Source organism: Enhydra lutris, unplaced genomic scaffold, assembly GCF_002288905.1.
Source record: "Enhydra lutris kenyoni isolate GAN:26980312 unplaced genomic scaffold, ASM228890v2 scaffoldscaffold105, whole genome shotgun sequence".
Taxonomy (NCBI): Eukaryota; Metazoa; Chordata; class Mammalia; order Carnivora; family Mustelidae; genus Enhydra; species Enhydra lutris.
Genome location: NW_019154189.1, coordinates 378,142 through 398,201, shown reverse-complemented (window position 1 = coordinate 398,201; position 20,060 = coordinate 378,142). Strand labels below are relative to the sequence as shown.

Sequence of the window (20,060 nt, the reverse complement as noted above, 5' to 3'; positions counted from 1 at the left end):
CTATCATTCCACAACTCAAGTTTTATGGCAGTATCTACTCTAGAACTCTATTTTGTCTTCTGTTTGCAACTGAATGAATTTGATCATTCCATTAAGGGGACAGCATTTTTGTCTTTAACCCAAGCTACAGCAGACCAGGTTAAAAGGCCCCCATCTGGTTACAATGCCAAAGTCTGCAGCAATAGGCAGTGAGACACATGCTACTTGATCCTCTCTAAGGACAGCTAGCTAGGGCGAATAGATTATAATCATCTGACATAATGGAACAGCTATGCCAAGACTGAAGGCAGTGGGGGTGGGGAGGGTCCGTACCATTACTTCACCTTGTTAACAGCAAACAAGCCCCCTGTCCTCAAGTGGGAAGCAGTACAGACCTGGCTGCTCATCAGTGGCTCATTATTCACTGTATGTAGGGGCGTGGCAGGGGTACTAAGGGTTCACCCTGTGTCAAGGATGCGTGCAATATATATATATATATATATATATATATATATATATATATATTAGATAGATATATAGATATAGATATATAATCACTAACTGGGCAACTGGAATAGGCACAGAAGTACAGCATCCCAAATCCTACATGGGTAACAAGAAACCCCAAAAGGAGAAGCTGGAGCAACAGAGCAGCAGCAGCCTTCTGGGGCAGATGTACTCAAGCCAAATGTAACCACAGATTGGCAGAAGAGGGAAGTGGGAAAACAAAGGCAAAAACTCACAGGAGCTTTCCTTGGCCAAAAGTATTTTCAAGTTAAATAGCAACCCCCATCCCCCCTCCCCTCTGCCCAACCCCTGATCCCCATTCACATGCTCACGCTCCATGCCCCCACTCCAGAACAGATGACAACTACTCAGCTAGCTTTCCATTCACAGCAGTGGAGGAGTAACTGGTGGGAAGAGGGAGAGAGGCACCTTGCTCAGCCATCTCCTTTGACAGGTCAAGGCTGGAAGCCCTGTAGTGAATGGCTTGAGGCTGTTGGGGCTCAGGCTGGACCCTGAGCAGCTTAGGGATGCCATAAGTGATGCCCACAGGCTTGGACTGGGACAGAGGACTGGGGCTGAATCCTCCAGAACTAGAGGAGCAACTGGGCTCATCGACAGGCAGCAACATATCTTGAGGCCTGGCCCTCACACTCTGAGAGGCCTGTGGTTGCAGGTTATAACAAGGGACCATGGGCAGGGGTAGGTGTGTAGGCCGAGAGAGCTGAGGCCTGAATATCCCAGGTGCCCTTGGCTCTAGATCTGGTACTGACAGCAACATTGACATGGCCACAGGAGGTATGCAACAGGTTGCCTGTTGGCAGGCATATGGAGACTGGCCAGAAGACCCATCCAACTGGTTGGGAGTTATGCAGGCAGGGCCTGGTCCCACTGGGAGAGCACAGGAAGCCCAGGCAGGCCAGTCATAGGCCCCTGGTGGTTCAGTATAAAGGGACAAAGGACTGTCTCGACCCCATTCTTCTTCCTCCTCTTCATTTGAATCTTCCTGCTGAGCGTGAAGCTCATCAGACACTATGTACCCTTGGGCAAGGTGGGAATTGGAGAGCTCCAGTTCCAAGGTTTCCGCAGTGTCCAGGGAGCGACTCCTTCTGTTGAGGGCCATAGCAGCAGGTGGAGGCCGAGGGTGCATGCCAGGCAGTCCCAAGTAGCGAGGGAGACTGCTCACACCCCAGGGCAGACCTTGGTAGAATCGGCTATGGTAGTTACTGAATGTGTGTTTCTGGTAGTAGCCTAGCTCAAAAGCTTCCAAGGAGGCTGCAAGGTCATCATTGTGGAACTCAGGATTCTCTTCACACTTGCCTTCCCCATCCCGTTCCACATCAGCAATATCAAAAGTAACCATAGGGGGCAGTTCAGGGAGGTTTTGAGTGAAGGATGAGTCAGAGTCAGAGCTGCAGGACATGCTGGAGAAGATGTTCCCACTGCTGGTGAACTCCACAAGGGCCTGTGAGAAACTCACAGTGGCATTCCCTTCCTTTTCAACCTCTTCTTCCTCTGGCTCCTCAGGGGGTGAATAAGTAGGGTAGGCCCTCCTGGGAGATCCTCCAAAGCTTGCTTCTTGCATGTCTGGCTCAAACATAGCATCACTTTGGAAGAGCTGCATCAGACAAGTACTTTGATCTTTCTTGGAGCAGATTCCTTCAAAACGCTTCTCCAGAGGACGGAAGTCCCTCCAGTCTGGTTCACTGCTTGCAGTGGCAGGAAAAGCTGAGGTGGTTCTCCGATGGGAAGTCTGAGAGGCCCTTGAAACCCCTGCTACCAGGCCCATCACTGATGGGCCTAAAGGCCTCATCTGATATTCCATGATGGGTTTCTCTTGCCATGCCTGAACCTCTTGGACTTGAGACTCTTGAGCATGGGCCTCTCGGGCCTGGGCTTCCCTGGCATAGGCCTCTCGGGCTTGGGTCTCTCTGACATGAACTTCTCGGGCATGGGTCTCCCTGGCATGAGTTTGTTGGGTATAGGCCTCCCTGGTGTGAGCCCCTCGGGCACGTGCCTCCTGTGCCTCTCGGGCCTCAAGCTGCTCTCGCCGAAGCTCCCAATACAACAACTGTTTCTGGATGGTCACTAGCCGTTCTTCCTCTGTCTCCATTGCCCCAGGTGGCCGAGAGGAAGAAAAGGGCTCAAAGTTCAAGAAGGGGTCAAATATCTCAGAGCTGTGACCATGAAGGTCATAAAGACAGTCATCTACAGGTGGGGAGGTCTCAAGACTATCATCCGGCTCATAGAACTCATACAGGGCATCTCCACTGTAGCTGTCTCGGGGTAGACAATCCCTGCGGACAAGCCCCAAGGCCTCACCTGAATCATCCTCAAATCCAGGTGTTGTGGAGTCATAATAACCTTCATCACTATTTGGGGCAGACTCTTGCTGGTCACTCTGAGGAGTCAAAAGGTCCCCAGGGGCTAAGCCAGGATAAGATCGAATTGAGTCTAGAAGCATGTAGTCATGGTGGCCTGGGGATGTGATAGGATGGTAGCCCAAATTCAGATTGGACCTTGAGTATATCTGGGCACTTGCCCACAGATATTCTAAGTCATAATCATCTTCCTCCTTGGCACCCTCTTCTTCCTCCTCTAATTCCAGCTCTTCCTCCTCTTCTTCCTCCTCTTCCTCATCATCATCATCTGGCAAAGCCATCTCCTCCCCACCTCCTTGGTAGGTCACCAGGCAGGAACTTCTCTTGGTCCCATCTCGATTTGCCCTCTGGCCTCCAGAGGCCATGCTGTCTGTCATACTGTCCATGTCCTGCTCTGCTATAATGTCACCACAACCTGTCAGTGAGTCAAAACTTTTCAGGGATGTGACATCCCCAAACAAGAGGCTTAGCTGGTCCCCAACATGGCCATTTGGTGGATTTACCTCTTCTGCCTCCACCTTCTCCCCTGTTTCTGAACTGTGGTACTCCTCTAGGCCACTGTATTCAGAGGCAGGCTTGGGCTGCAGAAGTGCTGAGGCATAGGCCTCCTTGGGTTTTTCTGGATCTTTACAGGCTGTCTTCTCAGTGACTGCTGGAGAAGGCTCTGGTACTAAAGTCACTTTTGGACCAGTAGAATTTTGGGGTTTGGCATTTTCCTTTCTGGGGGCTTGGAGGATATCCTCAGTATGGGCCAGAATGGCTGAGTTCACATGTTCCTGAGGCCTGGCTCTGGCCCCTCGAGGCCCCTTAGCACCTAGCTCACTTTGTTCAGCCCCAGAAACCTTGCTTTTCCGGTGACGGCGGATACTGCTGAAAAAACCTTTCAGTCCTTTCTTTGGCTTGGGCACAGAAGGAGCCTTCTCAGCCCCAGCTTTCTCTGTGGCTCCAGCTGCAGATGTCTTGCATCTGGAGCCAGTTTCCAAAACCCCATGGGCACTCTGGGAACTGGGAAGTTGGCAGGGTGATTCAGGCAAGGGTAAGGCAAAGCTGGTTCCTTCACTGATAATATCTTCAGGGCCACAAGCTGCTTCATTCAGGCCATCGTGGGTCTTGCTCTTGCTAAGATCCTTCTTGGAGAAGCTTTTTCCAGAACCTTTGCTTCGCCCTCCTCCAAAGAAACTAGGTAGGGTACAGATGCCCTTCTTGCCACCAAAAAGTTTCATGGCAGTTTTCCTCAGCCTACCTGGACCAGATGATGGTGGCTCTGATAATGTCCCTTCTGTTATCTCAGCTGCCTTGTTCTTGGCTCCTTTCTCTGCCCTTTGGTCCTGGGTGTCCATAGAGGCTACTGCTTCCTTGGCCTGAGAAGCTTCATCCTTTCCAGTCTCCATGGTGATAGGGACAACTTAGGTATGTTCAGCTGGAAAAGCAGCCTTCTGGCTTCCAAGCAGTGTTACATCATCAGTCAGGAAGCATCCCAGTTGGATCCCTAGAGGAGATAAGAGGAAAAAAATAGAGTATACCGGTAAGCAAGCAGCCAGGCTGGGTTTGTTTTCATAGGTGTCTGTTATTTCAGACTTGAGAGGAACCAGAACCAGAAAGAAAGTAAAATAAAATGTAGGGAAAACTTAATGCATTCCATATGGTTGGCTTGCTGGGCCAGCCTCCTCTGGGCCCCAAGGCAACAAAACCCTACATTAAAACAATAGACAGCCATCAGCCCAGCCCCTCATTGGGTTCATTCCCTTCAGGCCACCCTAGTCCTCTAACACTGGCCAGGGGTATCTGCAGATGTGGGAAATACTCACTTGTGCTACTGACTGCAGGAGGAATTATCAAAGGGTTAAGGTAGGGAGAGGCTGGAAAGGCAGCAGGGAGGTCAGCTCTGATGACAAATTTTTTAAGATCATTTGGCAAAATAGCCCATTGAGTCCTCACTGGTCTCTGCAGGACCCAGGCCTCAATTTCACATTAGTCTGGGTTCTCACTGACATTTTTCCTGGGGCTAGAAAGAAAAGTATACCTGAAGTTACACCTCTTCTCCATAGGCTCCCTAGATTGCCTACATGCACAGACTCAGACCTTCAGAAGCCCAGAATAGGAACCTCACAGATCCATATTCCAGAGATGCAATCCAGGATCTGCTTAAAAGCACATGGTGGTTTTGAGGCAAGGCACTCTCTAGACTTCAGTATCTTTGGTCCAAGAGGCCTAGCAATACTTGCCCCTCATAATGGTTATGTGAGGGGTAGGTATAGGTCAGATTCTATTGACTGTTCTGCTGGGAAAAATTTTTAATGTGGCTCTTGGCAACTGGAACCCCATGTTCCACTTTAGAATTGTGAGGCAAACTATTTCTTCTCTACTGCCTTCATTATTTTGGCCCCCATCTAGCTCCCTATCTAGAAAGGGAACTCCTTGAAGGCATAACTCCACATGATTCATGTTCCTAGCCTAGAAGTTAGGCTCTCAACAGCCATTAAATAAATAAACCTGGTACAAGGCACACCCTTCTGGTCTCCCAATTCTCCAAACATCCAAATGCCACAGAGATGGAATAAAAATGACTATTCACCACCCACCCCAACACATGTCCTCCACCCCAAGTCTGAAATATTCATTCTAGTGACTCCAGCTGGTTGACAGATGGATCAATGACCAGCCTGCTAAAACCTGATGACCTATCTCTGGAAAGTTCCTCACCACTGTGTCCCCTCTCTGTAGGATAGCCACTAGTAGACAGGGAGCTAGGGTAAACAAAGGAGGCAAAACAACTGCTAGGAACCAGAAAGAGACAGGCAAGCCCTGCTGGTATCCCAGGAGTAGTTTGTCAGCACATCAACCTTATAATTGTTTGCAACAGTGATAAGACTCACATATTCACCTGCAGTGGAAGATTATGGACCAGCACTGGGGGTAGAGAGACTGGCAGCTTAACTAGTCCCTGACCTAATCAGAGGAACCTTCCTGGAGCCCCTGATCCTGTCCTGCAAACATTAATTTTATCCTTGCACCTTGCTTGGCTTGACAGTTGAACTATCAGTGTGACAAGCCTTCCATCAGGAGCACTCTGCATAACTGAATATTAAACTTGGAGCAAGATAATGGCTGGTTATCCAGAAAATAAAAGAGAAAAGATATCACCTGATCCCTTCTCTGTAGAGATAAGTAATATCATTTGCTCAGGTTAGGGTTTGTTTTTTTTTCCTGGATGACATATTTTTACATGATATTGTTCCAGCTCAGCTCCCCCTCCCCCACAAGAGTTATCCCTACAGTAAACACTGCCACCATCACCTCAAAATACACAATCCTGTACACACACACAACCATTCAGAGTCCTCTCCTCAGGGATAGGATGGGAACAGGGGCCCTATCATCTATCTGATAGATAATTAATTAATTAATAATAAATAAATACAGAGATGTTTTAATTTCAACCCTGAAAATATTGACAGTGTTGTCATTTATGGTGCTAGACATGGGAGAGATGGGACAGCAGTAGTGGAGTTGTTTATGAAATTGTATTCCCCTCTGTGGAATTTATGAAACTCAACCTCTCCTAAACATTTGGTAAGTAATAGACATTGAGATTAGTTTTGCAAGGCAGGCCAAGAAGGGAGAACCCCTAGCTAGTGCTTTTGGGGGGAGTACCTATATGTAGGATACAACGTAATACAGGTCTTAAAGAAGATTCCCCCATCTTAAGATGCATGGTGGAATATTGTTCTTTATACCTAGCTATCATATCCCAGGATAAATCTGAAAAGCAGAAAGACACCCCCCAGGCTCAGAAAAGCTACCTTGAGGAGAAGGCATTCAATCTAGGCCTTGTCAGACAGGAGTTAGTAGAAATGGCAATAATTTAGGGGAAGGGATGAATGAGACTAGTAAGTATGGCTGGGCATCAGGAAGACCAAGGACCAAGAGAAAAACCTCACAGGCATAAACATCCTTGTGGACAGAAGGCTGAATTTCCCTGCTGGGTTTGGGGATGGAGTTCCCATGAATGGGGAGATTAGGCAAATTGAATCTTAAAGACGGTTGCTTTCCAGAAACTTGATGCCCTGGCTAGAAGACAGTTCCTATGGGCCTTCTCTTAACCTTGCTCCTGAGCTCCACTGGGGTAAAAGCCAGACCACTACTTTCTACATTGTACCCCTCCCTGCCACATGAATCTTCAGTGTGCTGTGGAAGGAGCCACAACACATGTTAGGGTTCCAGGCCATGCTAGGGGACCCTAAACAGGCCAAGGCACCCTTCTTAGGCTTGAGAACTTATGGAGATCACTAGAGTGGTATAAGAATTACATGACATAATGGACACTAAACACACTTTGTAAACAGTAAAGTGCAGTGCAAATGAGAAAGATTAACATTACTGTTATTATTATCATCTTCCAAGTCAGATCCCAGTTTCTTAGAAAGTAGTAGACCACATGTAAAAGGCCACTTATTTGGGAAAGGCATTCACTGTGAGGAGCCGGAGGGACCAGCTGCCTTGGCCATTCTGAGGAAGAGCCAGGTGTGGGGGATTTTAAAAACAGGAGCATGGATTTATATAAAGTCCTCTGCTAAGGGTAGTTTTAAAAGTGTGTGTGTGGTGAGAGTGGGTGAACTAGGCAGGCATATCTCTGGACTGGGATTCTCTCCCTACAACTTCAGGCCTTCCTCCTAAGTAGAACCAGGGTGTCATCTTTGCTGGCAAGGACCAGCCTTGAAGTTACTGTCTCCCATTCCCTACCTTGTCCTTCCCAGGGCATGTACCTCCCTACAGCCACCCATAATGTTTATTATGTCTCCCCAAGACAGCAGAACAGGAGGTGGCAAGGATCACCCATAGCTGGTATCCCCCTAGTCCAGCCTATCTAGCTACCTCTGGCCCAGATCCCTTCTCCACTCCTTGCTACCCTACCTGGTCCCATTGCTGTCCTTCCCTAATGGGCTATGTGCCTTTATTTGGGACCATAGAATCAACTGGCCAGTAGAGTGAAGTGGGGCAGAAGGCAGAGGACTGCAAGGGACAGACTCTGTAACCCTTTCAGGTTGGAGCTGACTCCCCTCATGGTTCCTGCCAAGAAAGTGGTCCTGCCAGATGCAGGGCCCCTCAACCCTTGGGTTTCTCAACCTGTCTGGCTAAGTTTCTGGTGGACTGGTGGGTAAGGGAACACTCTAAGGGTACTCTGTGGTCCCTGCTGTTTATTGCAGTTGCTTCTGTCATGGCAGGGAGTGTGATATGGTCATCTCTGCTCCCAGGACCAGCCTCAGGTCATGCTGGGACCAGTGGAAGGCTGGCTGCTAGGGCAGAACATGTTTTTCCTCCCCTCCTCTCAAAACACAAGCAGGAGACCAGACAGAAACTTGCCCCAGGAATCCTTCTTAGGAGGAGGAAACAGCTGCAGCCTGAGACTTACATATTTTGCTCCTAGCCCAGCTTCCTAGGGCCAGTTCAGCCAACTTAGAGTTAAGGGAAGAAGTCTTTGGATTCATATAGTAGCTCCAGAGGCATGACCTTAACCAGTCATACTTCTGTAGACCTCCACTAAGCAGCTTTCCTGGGGGCAAGACTACTCTGCGCCCATCTTGTGCTTGCATATGGGGGCATGGTAACTAAGGAAGCCATGCTAAGGATAGGAAGTCCTCCCTTCAACAAGAGTCGGCCAGTTCTGCACTATAATCAGCTCTGCCTACCTGGGAGAAATCCAGCAAGTTCCTTCAGTTTCCTCAACTGGAAAATGAGGCTATTGAGAGTGTCTATCTCTAAAAACCATTGTAAGGAACAAAACCAATTTATATATGTATACTAAATAAAATTCAGTAAATAGCAGAGGCTCAAAAACATAGCAACTAATTTTTTAAAATATTTTCTTCAAACTATAGTTGGACAATTTCCAGCAGCAAAACTCCTTGTTTTTTGTTAAGTCACCAAAACTCCTTGGGCCTCAAAACCCCCAAGTGGTAAATGAGGGTGACTATGTAGTTATCTCACAGGAGGCTTTAGCTGTTCTTTTAGCCAACCTTTGATGTTCAGGGACCTAAAATGTTGCCTCCAGTCAGCTAGTGGTTAGCAGTTCTGGATTATTTGGGAATTTCAACTAGCCAGGTTCTATAGTCTAGGCCAGAAAGGTAAACAATTCAAATTCAGTTAAAGGTACCAACATCAAAAGAAATGCAAATCAACAGACACCCTTCACCCAATGGGGCACTTACCAGGTTACAAAGCACAGCCCACTCCTTCACCTCCCATTTGCCATTCCCAGCAATCCACTAATCAGTCCTGTTAGGAGATGCAAACTCCTTGTCATCTTGTCACAGAAAAGGAAACTATCTAGACTCCGGGAGAAGTCTTGAGTAAATTGACACAGTGGGATGGTGACAGAGCTACACCAACCCCCAGGCTGCTGGAGTTCCCCTTCCAATGCCATTTTGCTGCACAGGGCTAACTCCCAATTGAAGGAGGAAGACTGAAAGCAAGGACTGTAACAGGTTCCCCTCCTACCTGAAAGCCATCATCTTCTTCTCCCCTTGCACCCCTGTCCCAGCCAAGCTGAGCTTTCTCTGAAGCACTTCCAGTCCTCACTTGGCAGTCATTGTTTTGGCCCCACCTAGCACATTCCAGAAAGCATGCTGACTTCAGAATACAAGGGCTGCCAACCCAGACTATGGCTGCTCCCCTCATCAGCAATTCCACCACCAACATTACCAAATTGTGGATCACATTCCTTTACTTTCCTTTTCCTTGGGAGATAATTTTGAGGTGCCAAAAAAGGTTCAAACAGAAACTTGCCACTGGGGACAAAGATGCAGAATATGATGCTATTATTTAAAGGAAATGACCTACGACATGATCTGGAACTGGAATCAATCATTTCTAAAGTCCACAGCCAAGGTCCACTCTCAAAACCATTTGTTCAGGACCTGAAGGAAGGGCTGCCTGGCTTGGCATCCTTTTGTGAAGCTATACAGACTTCTGGCAGAGGTATACCCAAGCTATCCCTGCAACCACATCTCCCCTAACTTGCAGCCTTACCATTAAGGAGCACCTCCTCTCAAGGCAGTATCCCATAACCTCTAGATGCAGCACAGACCCCAAAATGGGCCTCCTTTCCTTGGATCCCATTTCCCCACCACCATCTCCTCAAATGAGTTAACATACTCAGCCTAGGGACTATCTGTTCATCTCTCTCAAATGGGTCCATTTTCATCTTATAGTCGCTACATATAGCACAGAGCAGGAGCTCAAACAACACTGGTTCAACTGAAATCCAGATTCAGCTGGAGTTTGTCAGCCCAGAACTAAAATGCCAGCTTCATCCCTTACAAGTGGTAGGGTTTGAAAAATAGGCCTAACCTCTCTGGGACTCAAATACCTCACCTAGAAAATGAAGAAATGCTACCTATCATGCAGAATCACTGTAAGAATTAGAGATGATAAATGGAAAGGATAAATTGCTCCCTAGTTACTGAGCAGATGTTCAATAAAAGACCCTTGTGATAGGGCCTCTTGCAGTCAACTTCTCCACTCTAGCTCCTCAGCTGCCAGTCCATGTCCTCTGAAGAGGACATAAGCCTCTTAGCTGAGCTCCTCCTGGTCCTTCCCTGCCATAACACTGGAATCCCATCTCTTCCCTCCCCTTCTTCCATCTCTCCCACACCCTTGCCAGATTCATTTTTACTATCTTGATTATAGTGCATCACTCCTCTACTTACCAAATTATTCCACACCACCTACAGAATCAGGGTCAAACCCCTGAGGGGTCAAAGGGTCAAACCCCTTTCCCTGGCCTTCAAGACTCACTCTCCCTGCATGTCCCTTACAGGTTTCCTAGCCTCACTTCTCTACCCTTTAGACCCAAATACATAGGGACTTCTCCAGTGTAGGAGGTATGGTCACCCGGGCATCACTTCCTCCTAGAAGTTGGCTTTCCTGGTAAGCCTTTTTGATGCCCCACTTTCTCCTGAGGCTGCTAAGGTTCCCTGCCCAGCTTACCTGGAATGATGGGGGTTCTGGGAGCTAACCCATCTCTTTGATACTCCCCTCTCAGGCTCCCAAACTTCCTTAGAGAAGAATATATCTGAGGTGGATGTCATGCCTGCTTAGTAAGACTTCTACTATGTCAATATTAAACCAGCAAGGGTGACATCAAAGACAGGTGTCCCTTCCCCCCACCCAGTTCAGATGAAGAATAAGAGGATCTAACTCCAGGGAGACAGAGATGACAAGGCAGCTAAGGAAAGCCTGAAGAGGAACAGCTGGGCTAAATGAACAATGGAGACCCTGAACTTTCCCATGTATCCACTTCCCTATATATACCATACCCTATATAAGAGGCCAGGTAAGGAAACTGAGGCTTGGGAGGGGATCAGAATCAGGGTATCAGTGTACTTAGAGGAAGAAATCTTGAAAGGAGGGGCAAGAGCTTTATGCTCCTGTGTAACCTTGAGCAAATCCCTTCCCTGTTAAGGGCCTCAGTTTCCCCATTTAGTTTCCCCATTTAGAAGTTTCCCCATTTAGAAATGGGACACTGAACTAGGGGTCTGCTTGCCCCAGGCTGTGTGAGAAGCTGGGAGAAGAGTAGTTCTGTGCCCAGTTTTCTAGTGGCTGCAGAAAGAGGAGACATGATGGGGCCATGTGATTTTGGGGGTCCTAGGCTTCAGTGGGAGGCCTGAATGCCTTAATGGTTGGGCTCAGTATACCACTGCACTACAGCCCAGCCTCACTCCTCATGCCTCCATCCAGAGAACACTGCCCAACACTTTATTTTTTCAAAATGCGCTAGGCCTGGTCTGCAAATATGTCCTATATGTCCAGAGGGGAGGGAAAACAGAACTGGCCCAGCCCTCTCTCCCCTGAGCAGCAGGGAGGGCTGAAGAGCTCTGCCTGGAGAAGTTGGATTAGTATCTGCTTGGGGAAAAAACAAACAAACAAAAACTGTAGGAGATGAAAGCACTGAAGGCTCTGCAATAAGAACTGCAGATCAAAAGGTCCAAAATGCCCCTGCAGCACCAGTATGCCTACCTCTGCTGCCACCAAGGCCTCTCATATTATTTTCTTCATTGTCCATAATTATCCCCTAATCCCAAAAGAGGAGGTGTGGAAAAGCAATGCACCCTCCCTTAGCGGGCACCTCCTCAGTGGTTTTGGTTTCCTTAACTTTCTTCCTGGAGGTACACTTACACATACACAGGTTTGAAAAATAAGACCAAGGAGAGAAGAACAAGACCAAGGCAATTATTTAATTCAGAGAACAGTAGTTGGGAGTGGGGAGAGACAGTTTAATGCCCATGAAATCTTCAGGGGTTTGTTAAGCAGGAACAATGATAGCCAGCTGCCCCCAACCTCACCCCCCAACACACACACACACACACACACACACACACTCATGCATGCACACACACGTGCAAGCATACAAGGTTTATATACAGCATGAGAGGCTCAGCTTAGCCCTGAGAAAGAACTTCCTGGCAGTGTGAGATGTGTGGCCAAGGAATGAGTGACACAGGGAGGAAATGCCTCCTCTGGAGGCTTTATCTTTATCACCTAGTTTATCTGCCTGGATTGAATTAAAGCAGGGGAACTGATGAAATAACACTGGGCATGCCCTCTTCTAGCCTCAAGTAGCCAATCTGAAAGTGAGGGGTCTGGAAGCCCCCTTTCCCTCTTTGTTTCTACAAGCAAGCCAGTGACCTGTCAGGCTTGCTGTTTTTTATTTCCTTATTCCCCTGCACCAGCGGAGCAGGGCTGTCCCCACACCTCATACACACACTTTCAGCCAGTGTAAATATAAGTTTTTGAGGAATTGTTAACCCTTCCACTATATTAAGAGAGAATGTTTGGACTTCCAACTTCTTCCAACTACCTCCCCTCCTTCAGAAACTTTCAGCCCCCAACAGGCTGCAGACTAAGACCAAGAAGCAAAATAGACATGAAAGGGAAAGCAGAGTTCTCCAGATGGGGCCCCCAACCTAAACCCAGCACCTCTCTCTTGAGGAATGGAAGAGGTGAGGAAGGTTAGAGATTGCTTAGTAAGATTTGTATCGAACAGGGGCCATTGGAGACAGTGGGATACAGTGAAAGAGTTCTTGCACAGGAGGCAGCAGCCCATCCCCAAATGCTGTGTGACCGTAAGGAAGTCCCTGTTGCTTTCCAAGACTGTTTTTCCATCTTGTAAGCACAGGAGCCCAAACTGGTGCTCTCTGAAGGCCTGTCCAGTTGGAAGGATGGGGATCAGCAAAGGCCTGGGGAATACTTAGCCTCTACCACATTGGTATGTAGTTACTCTAGGCACCCTCCTTCAATTTCACTCCCCCAAAATGCTTAAAGGAAGTCAACATGGTACAACTTCCCTCCAGTTCTATGTCCAGATCCAAAGGTGACTTCTTACAGTTCCACCTTATAACATGCTTTCCAATCGTGAAGACCCCTTTCTAAAATCCCATATTATTATGGCATATTTTTACCCACACATAGAAGTATCAAAACCTCCCAGTTTTCCATTCTTCAATGGCTCCTTCTCCCATTCTCCCATGGCTCCTTCTCCCATTCTCCCAAGATCAGATGCCCATTCCACAGCCTCGCATTTGAGGATCCCTACCACTGGGCACCAACCTCCTCTCTACCTTAAATCCAACAATCTCAACCAGAAAAGACTAAGTCACATCTCTCAGCCTGGCTGCCAACAACCCCCTCGCATTCCTAATTTTGCTTATGCCACTACTATGCCTAGCCAAACCCCTCTACTCTCTGGAAGTTTCCAGGGTAATCACCCTGCATATACAGATTTCTCCTCTCTCTCCATAGTAGTTTTTCTCGAGGTTCATGAATTAGCAACAAAAGATATGTGTAGTCTGAGGCCTGGGTAGTACAGATCTTGAGATTGTTGTTAAAGGGAGACATGATTTATTTTTTTTTTCTTGTGGTTGCAACCCATCACCCTTCTCCATTCTCACTGGGCATACTCAGTAAATATCTGAGCATTGAGTATCATTTCCCTAAGCACTTTCATATGGATCAGGACAAGTGCAACTTGGAGAGATAAAGGTCTTCTTGAAAGCTCCACAAAGACAGCAAGTCTTTCTAGAGCATTCAAGAACTGCTATGCATTGCTAGGCTTTGAGGGGGTTGTGGCTGAGTTCAAGGTTTCATTTACCCCTTGGAGGGGTTCTGAAAGAACCTAGACATCCATGATATCAGGGAGACAAAGTAGAGGCAGGGAAACTTATAGTTTGCCTCCTATTATAATTTAAGCCCCCAAATAGCCAAGGGATGCAGGAAAGCCTGTAGGAGTTCTGAGCAAGAAGAGGTCATTATGGGTTGAAAGAGACAGGCAGAAAAGACACTCAGGAGAAAGTGGGCCCAGAGCTGGGACCTAAGAGGGAAAAAGATTTTGCACAGTGTGGGTAAGTGGATTTGGGTGTGAGGAGGGGAGTTATACAGAGAAGATATAATAGGTGGCTGTTGGTTTGAGGCAGGGCAGAGAGCAGGTCCAGCCCTGTGCTGGAGATACCCAGCTGCAAATAGAGGGTTGGTTTCCTTTGGTGCCTGGTCAAAGTGGCAAGAAGTGACTATAGTGTATTATCTGCAGTCCTGGCTGGTGTCACAAAGGTCCTCAGCTAGCTTTCCCCCAACTGAGGGATTTACTCCTCTCAAACACCCCGGTTTTGCAGCCCACAGGGTTCTCCACCCTCAGAGGCTGGTCAAAGGTCCAAGAAGAGCTTGCCAGGCCCCTTGGTCACTCCCTCTCTCCTGTTCTTTGGAAAAGCCTAGAGTTTATTGCCAGAGGCAAACCATGGTGCAGTGACTGAGCAGTGGTGGGTGGAGCTGCACTGGGTAGGGGGGAGAGGGCTCTGCTAAATGCCCTCAGCTAGGGCAGGGAGTCCAACAGCACAGTGCCCTCCACCTAGTCCATGCCCATGACTATGCGGCAGGCTGGCAGAGCCACAGAGGGAAATGTTTGTGTGTAGAAGGAGGCTCCCCTTGACCCTGTGGGCTGTGACAAGATGAGACTGACCAACCAAGGCCAGCTCTGCGGGGCCAGTGCAGTTGCTACCTGGGCACCTGGACTGTGGAGCGCATGGAGGGCACAGCCCCTCTTCACCAGGGCACTTGGGCAAAGTCCTGCAGTCAGGTGGTCACCAGTGTCAGAGGTATCTGCAGTAGACAATGACAGCGGCTCAGCAGGCTGTGTATTTTAAGTAACTGCGAAGTTGGAGGGTTTGGCTGTCTCTGTAGCTCTCTCACACAGACCCAGAGGGTGCGTTCTCTACTACAATAATTGCTCCCTTGGCCTCTGGCACAGAAATTACCCCCCCCCCAACATGATGCTTATCGCTATTTTTAAACGGGAGGCGGGAGAGAAAAAAGCGGCCAGAGCTCTGCAAGGGGAGATGAGGCGAGGTGAGTGGGGACAAAGCGGCCTTGCAGATCTAACCCAAGTACTAGATTGAGCTGCAGCTCTAAACTAAGGTCCAGCAAGAACTCCGTTGCCAGCCCGCCTATCCGCGGGGGCGGGCGCCAGATGTGCCTGGAGGCCCAGGAGCAGGGGGTGCGGCTGGTTGGGGCCCACAAGGCCGAGGTTCCTAAGTGGGCAGCCGACAGGCCCAACTCAGCTCCCTGAGAGAGGAGGCAGACAGTGTGGCTAGCCCAATCCATGTCAAAGCCAGTATCCATTGGGCCCAGGCCAGCGCGCGGGCTCCAACCGCAGAGGGGAGAAGGAGGCAGGGGATGCGCAGGGGAGGGAAGGGGAGGCAGCTGGGCCGCTGGCGTGAGCAATACCCACGTAACACAGCTGTTCCAGCTAATGTGCTACAACAAAGCTGTGGAGCTCCCGGCCTACAAATACACCGCTGGGGGTGTTGGCTCGTGGCTCCCCTCCCGGGTCAGTGCTGTAGCACGTGTGGGCCCCATCCCCGCCTCCCCCGAGAGCCTGGAGGCATGGCCCAGGCTAGCCTGCTTGCCTGCCCGCCCTCTGTACCCGCTCTAGCCGCGGTCGCCCGCGCCCAGGGGACTCTGCTTTGCCCCTCACCAGCCAGTCCTCAACGCGGGTTCCCAGGGGGAACGGAGAGCGGCCTGGATGTCCACTGGCCCAGCCCTTGAAGCCCCTCTTCAGGCGGCCAGAGCGGAGCACGCGGGATTGCACCGGACGGCCGGCAGGCGGAGGCTCCCGGCTGCGCACAACGCTTACCCCGCCGTGTCGGGTTTCCAGCCCGGTTATTGTCTGCTACGCCGCCCTGGCCAGGGCTCGAGCCTAGGCTGCTGAGGCTGAAATCACCGCCACCGCTGCTCCCGCCGCCGCCGCCGCCGCCGCCGCCGCCACCACAGCTCCAGTCACCTCCTGCACTGGGTCCCCTTCCCCAGGCTCGGGGGAGCTCCCCCATATCCCCTCGCAATGGACTCCACAGCCACAGGGTGGGGCGTCAGCGCCCTGATTGGCAGGAGTTTGGCCCAATCGCAACAGTGGGAAGGCGTGTCCCCCTCCGCCCACTGTTTTCCTTGGTGCAGTGCCCTTTAAATGCAAATAAGCGCGGGCGTGGTGTTTGCTGGGGGGCGGAGAGGGTGAAGAACCCCTTGCCAGGACTCCCCATTCCCACCCCCAACACTGGGCGGTTTGTGGCTGGGCGACCCAGTGAGCTCGCTGGGCCGGTCCCGCCCGGATGGGGCTCGCTGGAGCCCTGGAGTTCGGTTTCGGTTTTACATGCACTCCCATTTCCGTGGACGCTGTGCAATCGTGCTGAGGCGCCCTGGCCGCCACCCGGCAGTTTATTCCAGAGCGACAGGCGGGCAAGGAGAGGCGGGGAGGAGAGGCTGGGGAACCTGGGGGACTGCAAAGCCCCTTGGCGCCTCGCTGGGCCAACCTTAGTTGTAGAGATAGGGCTCCCCCGCGCGTGCCGCCAGGTTGTTCAGAGGGATTACTTACCTGCCAGGAAAGCCAGTTGCAGCGTACATGCCCCAGCTTTGGCCTCTCAGGCGCACCAGGGCCCTTAGGGACAATTGAGGTCAGTTTGCACCCATTACCCAAGGGCCTGCTGTTGCTCAGAGAAGGGAAAGCGTTTCCCTGAGGTCACCTAACCTGCCAGCGACGGGGGTGGATCTGGAATTCAGAACCCCAGGCTACTAACCTAGGCTGCTCTCATTTTTCTCTGGAGAGACCTGTTCCTGTAGTTTGACACTCACCCAAATTTCACACCTTTCATGGAACAAGAGGGGATCTCCAAGGCCTCTAGAGGACCCCACAAACTTCTCATGGTAAGCCAGGCTTTGTGCAGTTCCCTGTCCCTGAAAAGTCTAGAAATTGAGAGAAAATTCTTATCTGGGCCCTTACTGGAGGTCAAGGCTGAAGATAAAGTGAGGAGGCCTGTACCAACATTGCTGGCTTCTGTGTTTGGGATGTGGCTGGTGACCAGCCCCAGCTTGGGTCTTAACTAGCCTGAGGGCAGTAAGTGACTGCCAAGGACTAACTAGTGAGCTGAGGCAATAAAGAATCCAGTTCTACCACTAGCTCAAGAACATCCAGAAGGAGCTACCCCTAAAACTCAGAATATCGAAAAGGGTGGGGGGATTAAAGTTGAGCAGAGGAAAGATTAGAGAACAATGCCTGCTATTTTTGCATTTCAGAAGGAGTATTCACTCTTGCTCTACAGGGTCCTATCTGCCTTTGAAAAGATCCAGCAGCTAGACAGGACAGAGGAGGACTGTTGCCTCTGCTGTGTGTGGAGCACAGGAACTGACATGGCTTGCCCCTGCTGGGCTCTGGCTCCAGCTCTACCTCAGATTTGCTGTATGACCTTGGCTAATCCATTTTCCTCTCTGGGACAGTCTATCACCTAATCTCCGCAAGCAGGGTATAAGGTATAAGCTCCTTGATCTTTTCCAACTCTGATCGTTGAAATCAGTTATTTCTCTAATATTCCATGATGTTCTATGACCTTCCATGACATTCTATACATCTCCAACAAAAAAGAGCAACTTGAACATCAGACCTCCTATTCCCAGGTCCTGGGTCTAGGTAAATGGCAGGTAGTAAGGAGCCACTGGCTCATTGTGTGACTTTGCTGGGCAACTACTTTCTCCTCCCTAGCCTTCATTTCCCCCATCTGGATGGCTGAACCATAGTATTTCCTCGGAGCTGTGCTTTCCTGCTTTGCAAATGCAAAGTCCTGATTCTCATTTGTTGGACCTGTTTTGTTGGACCTGATTTGGAAGTGACCTTTTTCAGGTGCCTCTTCCATATGCTTCTGCAACTGCCTTGTGCCTCTGGTTGCCTGCCATTTGTTTGTGTTTCACCTAGAACCCTGATTCTCTGAAGTAGGCCAAATATTACAATTTGAAGAAGACAGCTTCCAAATCCCAGAGCCCAGAGAAAAACAGGGCAGAGCAGTCTCCACTACCTCTCTCCATAGGGAGAGAGGAACTGTGCAAAACAGTCAAGTGGTGGGCTTGAATAATGGTGAGACAAGGAGGTACTCCTGTGCTACTCCTGTCACAGAAGCTAGTTCTCTATGTCCTCTTCCCAGCGGCCAAACATTCCATTATATCAGTTAGCCTTGGGATGGACAGATATTGAACACTGGCCTGGGTCCAAAAGATATAGGGTTTTAGAAAAACAAAAGTAGTATTTGACATGCTAATGAAGTCCTCCAGCTGTGTGCCCTTCTTGGTCCTGATATTTCTAAGTCTCAGGGTGAGATTGTGTATGTGTATATTAAGGAAGAAGGGGGGGTGGCACAAATCCTGATTTGTATGGTCCACTCTTCTCCGGGACAGTGTATGGAAACTACAAGTGTGGGCATAAACTTGTACCTCAAAATGCCTTCTCAAAGAGGAAGTCTTCCAGGCCCCCCTTCCACATGCTGACTGACACATGGTCAACTTGTTTGATCACTATAGGGGCTAGTCATCAGAGAGCAAGAATACTTTCTTAAGTTTCTTCACTAACAAAATAGAGATAATACCTCTGCTGCTTGGTGATATGTGGTGGCAGTAAAAAGCTTATGAGAAGAGATGTGCAGGCTGTATGGAGGCAATTTCATAAACTTAGGTAGACAGCCTAGTCCACATGAATACGGTGCTTCTAAATGCTCCATGGGTACCTCCTCTATGCCAGGCCTGGTGATAGGCATTGGGAAGAGGGGGTACATTGGTAACATTCTGGGAGAATGGGCACTCAGTGGATGGAGTTCCTAGAGGAGCTGAATGCTAGACTAGAAGTCTGACAAAAGTGATCTGGAGCATTGTAGATGAAGAGCTTCCTTCCCCCCAGGGTGGGAAGGGGCATCAGAGAAAAGTTCCCTGGAGGGATGACCTTAATGATTATGTCAAGTCAGAAAAGTAGGGAAAGGATTCTTGCCCAGTCCAAAGCCCATCAGTGTGAGAGGGTGTAGTAGGTTGGGCAAGAGCTATGATTCTGGACTCCTGGGGCTGGTGCATATGGATATAGGGGGAGAGAAAGTATTTGTATGGGGGAGAGAAAAAACTGAAAATTAGGACTAAAAAAGATAGGTCTGGGGCCAAAGTGTGTAAGACCATGATTGTCTGGCTAAAAGACTGAGGCTCAGCTAGCTAAGTTTGTCCTTCTCAGAGAAGCAAGCAGAATAGTGTAGTGACTTTGCTACCAGACCACCTGGGCTAAGATGCTGGCTCCATCCCTTAGGAGTGGTGTGACCTCAGCAAGTTATTCTACCTCTCTGCATCTTAGTTTTCTCTTCTGCAAAATGGGAATAATAATAGTACCCATGTCACAGAACTGGGGTAAGAATTAAGTATTTCATTTAAGTATTTCTCACAGCGCCTGATACATCCAAAGCCCTAAATAAATGCTAGTTACTGTTGCTGTTATTATTATTGTTAGTCTCCTGATCCAATGTATAGATCTTCATAGTTATAGAACTTATATGACTTTGAAACCATTTTTTGATATAAACACACATGAGTCTATGATCTCTTATACACAAATTTCTTTTTTTTTAAATTTTATTTATTTGAGAGAAAGAGAGAGAGCTTGTGAGCAAGGGAGGGAGGGGCAGAAGGAGAGGGAGAAGCAGACTCTCCGCTGAGCACAGAGCCCAACACAGGGCCTGATCCCAGGTCCCTGAGATCAAGACCTGAGCCAAAAGCAGATGCCTAACCGACTGAGACATGTAGGTGCCCCCACAAGTTTCTCTTGATTGTACAGAGCCAGACCAAATTTCCCATCTTTGT

General features: G+C 49.1%; 1 protein-coding gene across 2 annotated transcripts; it reads right to left on the bottom strand.

Annotated features, from left to right (window-relative positions):
• Positions 1 to 549: 549 nt before the first annotated feature.
• On the bottom strand, positions 550 to 16,099 carry LOC111139394 (APC membrane recruitment protein 1). 2 transcript variants are annotated; one of them, XM_022491639.1, is made up of 2 exons: positions 16,048 to 16,099; positions 550 to 4,353 (listed from the first exon to the last, which is right to left on the bottom strand). In XM_022491639.1, exon 2 carries the CDS (start codon positions 4,253 to 4,255, stop codon positions 851 to 853), a length of 3,405 nt encoding a protein of 1,134 aa, XP_022347347.1. In that variant the 5' UTR covers positions 4,256 to 4,353; positions 16,048 to 16,099; the 3' UTR covers positions 550 to 850. The 2 variants fall into 2 exon arrangements, with proteins under 2 accessions (XP_022347347.1, XP_022347348.1); XM_022491640.1 differs by lacking the exon at positions 16,048 to 16,099 and adding an exon at positions 15,889 to 15,935.
• Positions 16,100 to 20,060: the final 3,961 nt, after the last annotated feature.